At 36.2% G+C, this 14,433-nt stretch overlaps 1 protein-coding gene across 1 annotated transcript in view; it reads left to right on the top strand.

Annotated features, from left to right (window-relative positions):
- The first annotated feature begins 4,206 nt into the window (after nt 1-4,206).
- SIRT1 (sirtuin 1) overlaps nt 4,207-14,433 on the top strand; it is a 69,493-nt gene continuing 59,266 nt past the window's right edge. The window contains exons 1-3 of the mRNA XM_053692274.1: nt 4,207-4,613; nt 7,080-7,193; nt 11,015-11,256. Of these exons, the coding sequence (XP_053548249.1) occupies nt 4,253-4,613; nt 7,080-7,193; nt 11,015-11,256 (717 nt within the window). The 5' untranslated portion in view covers nt 4,207-4,252. The remainder of the gene's footprint in view (nt 4,614-7,079; nt 7,194-11,014; nt 11,257-14,433) is intronic.

Raw genomic sequence — 14,433 nt, 5'->3', positions numbered from 1 at the left:
CTTAGATTTAGGCGTTAATAAATAAATATAGTGGTGGCGACGTTGGGGGCGGCAGATTAGGGGTTAAATAAATGTAGATAGGTTGCAGCGACATTGGGGGAGGGAGATTAGGGGTTAATAAATATAATGTAGGTGTCGGCGATGTTGGGGGCAGTAGATTAGGGGTTAATAAGTATAATGTAGGTGGTGGCGATATCCGGAGTAGAAGATTAGGGTTTAATAAGTATAATGTAGGTGTCGGCGATGTCGGGGGCGGCAGATTAGGGGTCTTTAGACTCGGGGTTCATGTTAGGGTGTTAGGTGTAAACATAACTTTAGTTTCCCCATAGGAATCAATGGGGCTGCGTTACGGAGCTTTACGCTGCTTTATTGCAGGTGTTAGACTTTTTCTCACTTCTTGCCTGTTAACGCCGGGTTTGTAAAAACCTGTAATACCAGCGCTGTAGGGAAGTGAGCGGTGAGAAAAAACTGCATGTTAGCACCGCACAGCTCATAACGCAAGACTCATAATCTACCCATTTATTAGATATGAATATTGCATAAATATGATTTTACATATTTTCAGCTACTGTAAATACATATATAAACAAATACATACATATGTACACACATATAAACGTGTATATATATATATATATATATATAAAAACAGAAGAAAGTAGAAAAGCGCACAAATGCACCTACATAGTGCAAATCAATTTATTTACAAAAGACACAAACATACGTGTTGTAAAAAAAACCCGTAGGTTGTCTACTCACAGGATCTGTCCTCAAACAATATGAGGTATGTATAAACACTCTTGCAGATCCCAGTTTGGGATTATGTTTCTCTGCAAATCACAAGTCTTCTTGGTCCGTGAGTCCCAACTGCTGTGGCTGTAAAATTAAGTGGCACGGATGATCCTACTGCAAGTCCAGGAGATCGAGCTGTCCAAATCGCTACCGCTAAGTGTGCAGTTTGTAATAATCAAAAATACCGCTCACTTGGAGGACTCAAAATCAGCTATTTGCTGATCACTGACGTAAGGTATGTATGTATACACACATACTGTACATATATTTAGACATGCAGGGCCGGCCTTTGGGGCGTGCGACCTGTACTCATGCAAATGCACCGATACTTAAACCGATACCTACACTTCCTACCCATACGCTATCTTGGAGTTTTTTAAACTGCATGTTCCCATTTCATTTTAAGCTTTAGTGGAGACTCAACTAAAAATGGTTCACTGCCAATACAAATTGCTGTTGTATTGTATTATCGTAAGAGAGATCACTGTACCTCGTTCAGACAAACTCCTGTAGTACTGGGTAGTTAATAAACTGAGATTTCCAGCTCTGGCTAAAATGGCCCAAAATTATCTTTCTGCCCCATGCAGTAGTGCTGAAAGTGAGACTGTTCATCTTAGCATCAAACAACATTACTGATAGCAGAAACAGACGTATAGCTGAACATACATACTTGCACAATTATGCTCAAAACATACTGTACTCTGAGGAACATCCTTAGCTTATATAATTGCAGGAAGAGTGTTCATAGTAAAAATTAAGTTAAATCCTATGAACACACATCTTACAATAATAGGACTAGATTTAGATTACATTTGATATGTAAGCTTTACCAATGCTCTGTTCACATTTCCAACTCAATAGACTTTAATGGAGTTGGACATGCAATAAGCATTGGTAAAGCTTACAAGTCAAATGTAAGCTAGCCCATAGTGTTGTTCCCCATGTTTAAACAGTGCACTGGTATATTTTTTACTGCATTGCACTTTTGGTTGTTTGTGATATTACATTTGTTATTTATTGTTGTAGTTATAAATATATTTTAATGTAATATTTTTATTTATAAACATGTTCTGTGAAATTTCTTAATGTTTTTACAACTTTGTGACAACAAGCAAATAAAACTTATTTCATAATATCTTTTGAGTTACAGTTCTTCATAATTATAAAGAAGCTATCTTAAAATCATTAGTCTGTATTGTGCTTGGGACACTGTCACATGACATTAAAAAAGTATCGGTAATTGGTATCAGCGAGTATTTTGAAAAAAGTATCGGTACTTGTAGTCGGTCTTAAAAAAATGGTATTGGTGCAACCCTAGTTATGTGTTGTCCAATCTGGGCTGACAACCCAGGTTGGAACATGACGCTTCTTAATCGCGATGCTCATGTGCAAGCTTGCGCAGCGTCATCGAACACGTCACTCTCAGAATCACTGTATGAAAGGTAGTAGACCTGCTCGGGTACTTTCGGCTTCACACAGAAGAATCCTGCATGCACGATTAGAACAATTAAAATGCGCATGCGCAATGTAATGAAATAGTTTAATAATGATATGCAAAAACTAGAGATCCGATAGGTTAGGGCTTTGGAACGTACTGCCCATATTTGAGGGCTGGATTCAGTGTCGCCATCTGAGAAAAATAAAACTTATTTTGTAACCGTTATGCAGCATCGTTTGCAAATAAAAGTAGGTCCTTTTTTAAATTCATGTGTATTATATGAAATTTGTGATCGGTTTATGATTAAAAAAAAGTAAAAGTTAGTAACCCTTTAAGTGCATCAGAAACCTTCAAGTTCTTTTTGCATTGAAAATTATTTAATAAACCTACAGCAATAACCACTGCACCAATATATATATATATATATACACACACACACACATATTTTGACACATACTGGAAGTGTAATTCCAAAAAAAAAAAAATTCGTATTGTATTTCAAAAAAACAAGAAAGTGTCATTCCAAAAAAAGAAAGGATGTACTTCCAAAAAAAAAAGAAAAGATAATTGTATTTGTAATTAAAGATTTGTATTTAAAAAATAAATAAAATGTATTTAAAAAACAAACAAATTGTACAGGTGGCCCTCGTTTTACAACGGTTCAATTTACACCGTTTCAGAATAACAACCTTTTTCCCAGTCATGTGACTGCTATTGAAAAGCATTGAGAAGCAGTGCATTTATTAAAATAGCCAGTAGGTGGGGCTGTCCGCTTGTGTTGCAGCAAAGCCAAGCAAGCTGAAATTAATCAGTTTAACCAGACCTGAGCTATCGAGCAGATTTCAAAGGAACAAGATCTTCCTGTCTATAAATCAGTCCAGGTTGGAATGCATAGAAAGAACTGTTTGCAGAAAAATGCAAGCAAAGTCTGTGTTGTGTGATTATTTTATTAGGTTTATAATGCTGTTTAGCAAATGTTTTTGTTCATTTAACTTAGTTTAATTATATATTCTGTGTTGTGTGATTATTTTATTAGGTTTATAATGCTGTTTAGCATTTAAAGTCTTCATTTCAAAGCTTTAAAAATAATGTATTAGGTGTTACTTATGACAATTTTGAGAGGGGCCTGGAACCTAACTCCCTCACTTCTCATTGACTTACATTATAAACTGGGTTTCAATTTACAATGGTTTCGATTTACAACCATTCCTTCTGGAACCTAACCCCGGCATAAACTGAGGGCTACCTGTATTTGGAAATTTAGAAATGGTTTCTTTTTTCACAATTTATGTAAATGATAATCACACACGCTGGTCTTTTTTGACAGCAATCTTATTCCATAGTTTCTTTCCTACCACCCACTGGCACATGATGTATAGTTTATGCGGCCAATACTATGCAGAGGCTAAGAGCATATAGCCCTAATATTAATGCATTAAATCCTTAAAATATAAAAAGGGAACCAGTAACTGCACAACAGACTCAGAGCAGTTACCAAAAAAAAAAAAAAAGTAGAAAAATCATACTGAGCCATGAAACTCAGCGAGTTAGCAAAAAAAAGTTATGCAAACTTCTACCATAACTTCGAATTTAGTCTTCATAAACAAATGCACTAAAGGCCAATAAATGAATATATATGCAGGGCAAAATGAAAACGCAATCAATGTAAAACAATGGATATGGAAGCGGGACACAAGCTTTGCACTGAGTCACATGAAAGCTAATGCAGTTATAAAAAAAAACATGCGATTGGCTAATAAGAATGTTGATACAAAACAAAAATAGGTCAAATTATGTAACTAAACTTGACGCATTGATGTGATAACGAATAGAAACAATCTTCACAGTTTGCTGTTTGACAGAATCTACTCCCTACACGTGACACAGTTTGTTATTGTTTACGTCACGAGACTCCTCAGTGCCTCGCGTTCTATGGTGGAAGAAGCGGCACGTGACACGCCCAGCTCTGCTAGCGGCTTGACTCTGGCAACTCCTTCCAGTTTCTAGTTAGGCTGCTGGAAGATGGCGGACATGGAGCGCGTAGGCTTGATTCGCACGGCCTGTATGTTATCTATGGGCAAAGGAAATGGGGAGCCGAATGCCAAGAGACAACGTACGGAGGAAGCAACTGACAGCGGGCAGGTGTTAGAAATGGAGAATGAAGGCAGCGCTGTGTTTACATCGGCGGTGATTTCACTTAGGGAGGAGGGAGAGGCCTCTGCGGACTCAGCGGCAAATACCAGATCACACAATAGCGCTGAAGCGAAAGGCCTTCCTGTAGAGGAGCGGCAGAGGATGATGCTCCTAGTACATCATGACGACGAGGAGGAGGAGGAAGAGTTGGCGAATGGAGATCTATCGCAGTCAGCTATTGGTTATGGAGGTGAGTGATTCGTACACAGTAATGAGCGCGCTCTGTAGTAACGCATATCCAGCTGTAGCTAGTGAGAGTCCACAACTGTTGTGAAGTGCGTTTAGAATGGAAATACTTTATAAACATATCAGTAGCTGTGTTATTCTGTTGGCTGCTATTACCTGAACGTGGTTTTAGAATGCAACAGGTTGCTAAGGATATATTTTTAGCTTTAGACTTTTATATTTTATTTAGAATCATTCATTATAGATCCTAAGCCATAGTTTTTTTTCAGACTTCAAAATATAAATTATAAGAAGATTCACACCTGCAGTTATTTTTCTTGTCATTCCTCCCCATCATAATCCAGTTTTGAAGGGTATTACAGAGGATCATTTTGGTAGTTTATCAGTTTCGTAGTTATTTGCGTAAATATGTATGTGCACACATGCATGCATATAAACACATACACACTGGATCACAAGCCCCTCCAAAAATAGTTATAAAAGAAATTAAGCAGCTTAAAGTGAATGTCAATTTTGATGCTAAAGTGCCCGTTTTTAAAAAATTTGATTAAAAACAGGGGCACTTTAATACATTTACATTTCACTCCTTTTGTGAAAAAAAAACGTACCTTTTAATCTTGACAGCCGCTCCAGCTTCCTCCGGTTGTTGCAAGCCATTTATGACGTCATAAATGATGGATAGGTCATCCTCCAATCACGGCTTCCCCCCCCCCCCCCCCCCGAGGGAATCTGTGTCTGATTCAACGCCGTGATTGGAGGAAGCCAGATTCCTCATTTTAGACCCAGGAAGAGGCTTTGCGATAAGAGTGGAGGAAGCTGGAGCTGCTGTCAAGTTTAAAAGGTAATTTTTTTCCCCTCTCAACAGGAGTGAAATGTAAATTTTGATGAGTTAAAGTGCCCCTGTTTTTAATCAAATTTTTAAAAACCGGACACTTTAGCATCAAAATTGACTAAATAAAATGTCAATTTAAGAAAACTTTTTTTAAAAAGTGCAATCTTATGCTTTCTTTGCTTCTCGGTTGGAATGTGAAGGCAGACACATAGGAGTTTTGCTGGTGCTTTGTTCAAATTTGAACCGATAGCGGTGTAATACAGTTTTTAAAAATGTATACAGGGAGTGCAGAATTATTAGGCAAGTTGTATTTTTGAGGATTAATTTTATTATTGAACAACAACCATGTTCTCAATGAACCCAAAAAACTCATTAATATCAAAGCTGAATATTTTTGGAAGTAGTTTTTAGTTTTAGCTATTTTAGGGGGATATCTGTGTGTGCAGGTGACTATTACTGTGCATAATTATTAGGCAACTTAACAAAAAACCAAATATATACCCATTTCAATTATTTATTTTTACCAGTGAAACCAATATAACATCAACATTCACAAATATACATTTCTGACATTCAAAAACAAAACAAAAACAAATCAGTGACCAATATAGCCACCTTTCTTTGCAAGGACACTCAAAAACCTGCCATCCAAGGATGCAGACTTCTTCCTGTACCACTGCTTGAAGAAGGTGTCTTCCAGAAACTGTCAGTAGGACTGGGAGTTGAGCTTGACTCCATCCTCAACCCGAAAAGGCCCCACAAGCTCATCTTTGATGATACCAGCCCAAACCAGTACTCCACCTCCACCTTGCTGGCGTCTGAGTCGGACTGGAGCTCTCTGCCCTTTACCAATCCAGCCACGGGCCCATCCATCTGGCCCATCAAGACTCACTCTCATTTCATCAGTCCATAAAACCTTAGAAAAATCAGTCTTGAGATATTTCTTGGCCCAGTCTTGACATTTCAGCTTGTGTGTCTTGTTCAGTGGTGGTCGTCTTTCAGCCTTTCTTACCTTGGCCATGTCTCTGAGTATTGCACACCTTGTGCTTTTGGGCACTCCAGTGATGTTGCAGCTCTGAAATATGGCCAGACTGGTGGCAAGTGGCATCTTGGCAGCTGCATGCTTGACTTTTCTCAGTTCATGGGCAGTTATTTTGCGCCTTGGTTTTTCCACACGCTTCTTGCGACCCTGTTGACTATTTTGAATGAAACGCTTGATTGTTCGATGATCACGCTTCAGAAGCTTTGCAATTTTAAGAGTGCTGCATCCCTCTGCAAGATATCTCACTATTTTTTACTTTTCTGAGCCTGTCAAGTCCTTCTTTTGACCCATTTTGCCAAAGGAAAGGAAGTTGCCTAATAATTATGCACACCTGATATAGGGTGTTGATGTCATTAGACCACACCCCTTCTCATTACAGAGATGCACATCACCTAATATGCTTAATTGGTAGCAGGCTTTCAAGCCTATACAGCTTGGAGTAAGACAACATGCATAAAGAGGATGATGTGGTCAAAATACTAATTTGCCTAATAATTCTGCACTCCCTGTAGTTCAAATGACTTGTTGTGTTCATTTTATTAGAGAACTTGTTTTCCAAAAAAAATAAAAAATGTGCTAATTTGTTTTGTCTCTAGAGAGCATTCATTTTCATGATGATTTTGGAAATGGGTTCCATTCCTGTGACAGTGATGAAGATGACGCAGCTTCACATGCAAGTTCAAGTGACTGGACTCCAAAGCCATGTATAGGTACTAGTTTTTTTTTTTCTTTTTCCAAATTCTATTGTTTGTATAAGAGGATTTATTTCCCCCCAATTCATTGTATTTGTGTTTCTTTAGTTTTTTTCATATGATACTGTTTATCTGGCCATCTGAATAAAATATAAGGGATCAGTGGATGGGAAGTGTCAGGTGGGAGGGTACTCTCTACACTAAAGCTAAAATTTACCTTACAAGTAACTTAACTCCTTCACTGCCGGGAATAGACGAAGTGTGGTGCTCAGCTGCAATTAGCAGCCTTCTAATTACCAAAAAGCAATGGCAAAGCCATGTATGTCTGCTATTTCTGAACAATTATTATATTCAACTGTTGTGACACCGTGTCCAACCCTAGGGGGCGCTATAGTTATACCAAAAGATTAGGAAATTATGGGATATGTTAATCTATCTAATATAGACATAGATGTATATATGATATAGTTATAATATGTATTTTCACAATATTTCATAAAGTGGTCTCATGCAAAAGCTTAAATCACATGGAGATCAACCAGACAATTGTGAAACACAGCAATAAAAACCAAAAAGTGATACAATTATAGTACACATCAAGAACAGCCAGTTATAGTCACCAATCGTGGGGTTAGACTTGACCGTATCTATGTGGAAGTTTGTGGCGCAAATTCAGGAAATCAAAATTGTCCTGATGTAATCATCATAGGAAATGTTTTGTCTGCATTTGGCAATCCAAATAAAGCCAATTCAGGTCAATTTCTATAGATCTGAGCAGCTCCTCTCATGGATAGTAGGCAGAGAACAGGGATCTGTGAATAAATCACAAAGAGAGAGGGCGCCTGGTAGTGCAACACTGAGATGATATATACAAAGCAAATCTTGTACTGAAATGATACTCACAAGAGGAGCAGCACCCAAATATGCTTAAAGGATTACTTTCTGTTATAATTTTTAAGCTAAACAACTAACATATTAAAGTTAATAAACATTAATTAAAACCTACTGACCTATATTTTCTCCAAAACGAAGTTTTATAACGTTCTAAAAGTTATATCTTTTATTCGCCGATGATGTCACGTTATTCTGCCCACTATTTTCAGCACTGCATGTTCAAAATACTTAAACCAATAACGTTGTGTTTAAAACGCCATTTTGAAACCTAGGTATTGTAAATGGATTGGTACAGAGCAAAGGATACCCACGGAGTGGGTTTGGAAAACAATTAAATTTGCAGACAAGATTTCTTATATATGGTAGAGATATGTTAATGAAATGCTATTGATAAAAAGCGTATTTGGGGTAGTTAGTTAGTAACAGGCATAGAAAATATTTACTTACAGTGGCCCTTTAATGGCGCAGGCTGGGATATCACAGTGGCCCAGCTACACTGATCCTGCAATAGGATGTTGAGATCCATGAATTCCAGGTGATGTGATAGGTAAAGCAGGCTCAGGCTTCCATATGGTACAACACATATTTATTTAAAAACAGCTAGTTTAGCTGAGAAACGCGTTGCAATCTGTTACATTTGTTTTTATACTATTTTGAGGGTAGCTTTACACCCACTGTTTTTAATACTTTTTAAATAAATATGTGTTGTACCATATGGAAGCATGAGCCTGCATTACCTATCACATCATCTGGAATTCCTGGATCTTAACATCCTATTGCAGGATCAGTGTAGCTGGGCCACTGTGATATCCCAACCTGCGCCATTAAGCACATTTGGTGCTGCTTCCCTTGTGAGTATCAGTTCAGTACAAGATTTGCTCTGTATATATCATTATCTCTGTATTGCACTAGGAGGCGCCCTCTCTCTTTGTGATTTATTCACAAATTCCTATTTCTGAACAAAGGGGATCCCAGAAAAGCTTTTACAATCATTTGTGCTATGATTGCACAAGCGGTATGTAAATAATTTGAGTGAGAAATCCAAAGTTTGTGAAAAAGTTAACAATTCTTTTATATGATCACATTTGCCAGTGAAATGGCGGCATGAAATATACCAAATTGGGCCTAGATCAATACCTTAGGTTCATTACTTAAAAAAATATAATCATAAATTAGGAAATGACAGAGACAGTCTGAGCTTTAAAGTAGAGTTTTAAAAGTTCAACATGAATTCCAAGTTGCAGATAAAAAGTATTACATCACCATCAGCTCACATACTTAAAAAAAATATACAGTTTGACATGTAAATAAAAAAAATATACAGTTTGACATGTAAATAAAAAAAATATACAGTTTGACATGTAAATAAAAAAAATATACAGTTTGACATGTAAATAAAAAAAATATACAGTTTGACATGTAAATAAAAAAAATATACAGTTTGACATGTAAATAAAAAAAATATACAGTTTGACATGTAAATAAAAAAATATACAGTTTGACATGTAAATAAAAAAAATATACAGTTTGACATGTAAATAAAAAAAATATACAGTTTGACATGTAAATAAAAAAAGAAACAAGGCTCAATTTCTGTTTAAATGGAGTGATGGCAAAAAAGCTAAAAATTATCTGGTATTTTTGGGCGTTTTTCTCTGAAAGTCCCAGTAGTGAAGGGGTTAAAATTACATGTTCTATCTGAATCGCAAAAGAAGAAAAAAATAAGTTTCATGTTCCTTTCATTTGAGTAAAAATTGTAAATTTCACTGTAGAAGAATATAAAAAAGGCTCCTTTCAAGAATGTGCTTCTGAAATAATCTTTAGACATGAATCATGTTTAATAATGGAAGTAAATTGGAAAGTTATTTAACCCTTTTGTGACCAGGTAGACAAATTGAAATGATGCGATCGTGCAAACGATCGTGAGATTTCAATTATGGGATCGGGTCTGGGGGACGCTAGGAACGCCCTCCAGACCGCGATCAAATCCTGCAAGCGCAGTTGGCTATGACGTTGTATTCCATTATAACGGCTTTAAAGCCCAGCGCCGTTGTGATGGAATATAACGGCGGGAAAAGGTTAAAATTATATGGTCTGTCTGAAATAAAAAATATTGGGTTTCATTTCTTTCCAGGCACTTAAAGGGACAGTAAACCTTAAAAATAATGTTATATAATTCTGCACATAGTGCAGAATTATATAACATTATATTAGCCAAACTTTATAAAACATAATATACCCTTTTAATTTTTTTTTTAAAAAACGCTGTTTTACAGACCCGCTCTCTGTACTCTGCTGAGCGGGTCTGTTCTATTCACACAGCGCATCGGGCCAGCTGTATAGTCACAGCCCGGCACGACCGCCATAAGATTAAAGGGACACTGTACCCAAAAATTGTCTTTCATGATTCAGATAGAGCAGGCAATTTTAAGCAACTTTCTAATTTACTCCTATTATCAATTTTTCTTCGTTCTCTTGCTATCTTTATATGAAAAAGAAGGCATCTAAGCTTTTTTCTTGGTTCAGCACTCCGGACAGCAGTTTTTGATTGGTGGATGAATTTATTCACCAATCAGCAAGGACAACCTAGGTTGTCCACCAAAAATGGGCCGGCATCTAAACTTACATTCTTGCATTTCAAATAAAGATACCAAGAGAATAAAGAACATTTGATAATAGGAGTAAATTAGAAAGTTGCTTAAAATTGCATGCTCTATCTGAATCACGAAATACATTTTTTGGGTACAGTGTCCCTTTAAGTGCAGCTCGCTCCTGCTATTTTATAAAGATAAATGTAAATTAAAAAGGAAGGATGAGCTAGCTCTTAAATATAATTTGTTCAGTTCCTCATTTAATATACTTTACCGGTCCATGATTTTTTTTTTTTTTTTTTTTTTAAATATATATTTCCTGGTTTACCAAAACACGCTTTTCTTGTGTTACAGGTCCCTACACTTTTGTTCAGAGGCATTTAATGATGGGCACTGATCCCAGAACAATTCTTAAAGATCTACTACCAGACTCTGTTGCACCACCAGAGTTAGACGATATGACTTTATGGCAGATTGTTATAAACATACTTTCTGACCCTCCTAAACGGAAAAAGCGCAAAGATATCAATACTATTGAAGATGCTGTGAAACTTTTACAACAGTGCAAGAAAATAATTGTATTAACTGGAGCTGGAGTAAGTATTTCTTTTCATATTTGAAATGCCAAGTACTTAAAGGGATGGTAAATCCTAGCGTTTCTAATATGCTAGGATTTACCATTGGAACAAATAAAGGGGATTTTCATTCATGAAGTATAAAATACTTCATGCTGAATGCTCCTTTATTTGTTCTAATCGATCGCCTTCACAGAGCTGCTTAGACAGCCCACCGACAGAACACTATTTTCGCTATCTGGCAGAGATGTAACGTCTCCACTTCTTAGCCAATAGTCAGATTTCCCGCAATGATATTGGCTAAGAGGTGGAGACGTTACCTCTCTGCCATATAGCAAAATAGCGTTCTGCCGGCGGGCTACCTTAGCAGCTCAGTGAAAGCGATCGCTTGGAACAAATAAAGGAGCTTTCACAGTACGATGGGCAAAGTACTGTGTGGTGCAGTACCTAAGTCAATGTGGCGCAAGGGATTAAAGTACATTTCTTTCCACTAAGTTTTTTTTTTTTTTTTTTTTTCTCCTTTTTTTTTTCTTTCTTAAATGTGTGTTTTAATATATTTAAGTTTTCATGCTAAATAATAATTTAGTTCATGAGATTCCCCCCCCCCCCCCTTTATCTCCAAAGAATAACAAAAAGTGTTGTCTCCTGGTTAGAGGCTGCTTCAGAATTAGTGTTAGAGGGACTGTTTAGTGAATTTAAAGGACCGTTAAATACAGTAGAATTGCATAATCAACAAATGCATAATAAAAAGACAATGCAAAAACACCTAATCCAAATGAGTAGATTTTTTTTTTTTTTGACGCATTTTAAAATTAGTTTAATTTCCCTCCCCCTTCACCATGTGACAACCATCAACTAATAACAACTTGCATATACATGTATCCTGTAAATTCCTGCACATGCTCAGCAGGGACTAGTGCCTCAGAAAGTGTGCATATTAAACAATTGTGTATATTTTGATAATGGAAGTGATTTGGAAAGTTGTTCAATTTTGTGCTCTAAATCTTGACTGTTGAATTTTGAATTTAGTGTCCCTTTAAAAGAGGGTATTTTTATATGCATTACATGTTATTTATTTAGTTTTCTTTTGTTTTTGCAAATGTATCTGCTGCAAAAGGAAACTTACTATGGATTCCTTCTTGTGGGGTATGCTTGTGTTTATTCAATAGAGCTGTAAGAGATGTATGTGCGTATGCACTCCCACCAATCAGTGTGCACTACTTGTTCATAATAAATATTAACAGCTTTAACGTTTATCCTTTTCACGCAAATAAAATATTTTAACTCGTTTAAATGATACGGTTTAAAACTCTTGATGAAAATAGTTTGAGTTCCATGTTCCCATAAAATAGTATTTTGTTAAGGTTTTATATTGAGAACAGACCGTACATTTTTACTGACTCCGCCCGCATCTTAAAGGGAAAGTAATTCCTAGCATTGTACAAACGCTAGGATTGACTATTGAAACAAATAAAGGGGACTTTCATTCATGAAGTATAAGATACTTCATGTACGAATCTTGTTCATAACTGGTAAAAGGCAAAATGGAATCTGCCTATCACTACCTTGTATCACACACGCCTCTTGAGTTGTCTGAATATATTATCTTGATCTGTAGATATTGCATTATGGAATGAGGTTGATACTATATACCGACTATGTACTTGTAACAGATGATGATTCCTTGTCAATATGTAATTTTATAGAAATATGGTTATTTTATAGAAAAACGGTATGTGATAGAATGTATGAAACTTGTGTATACTAAAGTGCTGAAAAAATAGTAGTGATCTAGGTACCTAACTCACCACCGATCGGGTATTATGTGTCTAACATCTAATAGAATATTGTATATTTATACAAGTTATATTTAGTGTGATCAAACATGTTTGCTAAAACCCATATTGGTGATACAACAACTTGACTTTACATAATGAACACGTGTGTAGTGTTACCAGTGCACATAAACATTATAGTGAACATGAACTAAGCTGCATTGACAAAATATAATCTCTGTGGTGGAGAATAAATACCTATTCTGTTAAATAAATAACAAAGAAAAATGTGTGAAAAGTGAAGCTTCACTAAATGTGAAAACAAAGAAATATTAAAGTGAATGTAAAGTCAGCCTTCGGTCTAAACAGCTCTGTAACAGTTATCGTGAAAAAACTAGAGTTTCATTCATCAAATTTAAAGATTTCAAATGGATACCTTTTTATTTTCATTATTTTCTATCAATTTGCTGCTAAATCATCCTCCTCCCGGCATTCGCGCTCCGTTGCTGTCCTTTTTGATGGATGTCTTAATAGCCAATAACGGCTCTAACCACGGGGGGACCCACCCTCTTATCATGACGTAATACATCCTTATTGCACATGCGTTCGTCCTCGGTGCAGAGCTAATCTATTGTAAGCTCGTGCACATTTCGCGCATGCTCAATAGTAGTAAACACGGCGTAGCAATAGATTATTATACGGAGTCCTGTCATTTCCTCTGTATTGTCAAGCTTGGATTAGTGGATCTGAAAGGGCTCCGTATATAGGTTAGATTTTTTTATTTGTCTTATCTATGTGACAACTATGTTTAGCGTAAACAGGAGTAACGCATGCGCAATGTAAAATAGACACGGGAGCGCGCAGTGCCTATACGTAAACAGCGGGTGGGACCGCTGTTACGTAATATGGAGGAAAATTTGGAAACGGTGAGTGGGAGGAGCAGGTAAGTGAATGAGCGATATTCAATATATAACCTAAAAAAGAAAATAAACATTTTATTAAAAAGTTCTTGTAGCTTAATCGGATGATTCTAGACCAAACTATATTAGACAAACATAAAAAATTTACATTCACTTTAATATCTTTACATCTACCATAAGGTGAGATTATTATGTGCATATGTCTATTCATCTGACCTTACATAATGTTTGATTATATTATGACAAGTTATAAGTACATATTATTATCATTCATTCCATATGATTTTAAACACAATTTAATAAATGAATCCATTTGCACTCCATTCTTTCATCATTGAATCATTACTGTTATGGGTATTATAAAAATGTTTAGCGACACTAGTTATAATTTTTCCTTTTTCTAAATCATTTTTGGCATTGCAAATGTTTCTATGTTCTAATATTCTTGTTCTGTCGTCATGCCGACATAGAACAGGTCACATGGACACTGTAGTACATATAAA

Source organism: Bombina bombina, chromosome 9 (assembly GCF_027579735.1).
Source record: "Bombina bombina isolate aBomBom1 chromosome 9, aBomBom1.pri, whole genome shotgun sequence".
Taxonomy (NCBI): Eukaryota; Metazoa; Chordata; class Amphibia; order Anura; family Bombinatoridae; genus Bombina; species Bombina bombina.
This window is presented reverse-complemented; position numbering and strand designations above follow the sequence as displayed.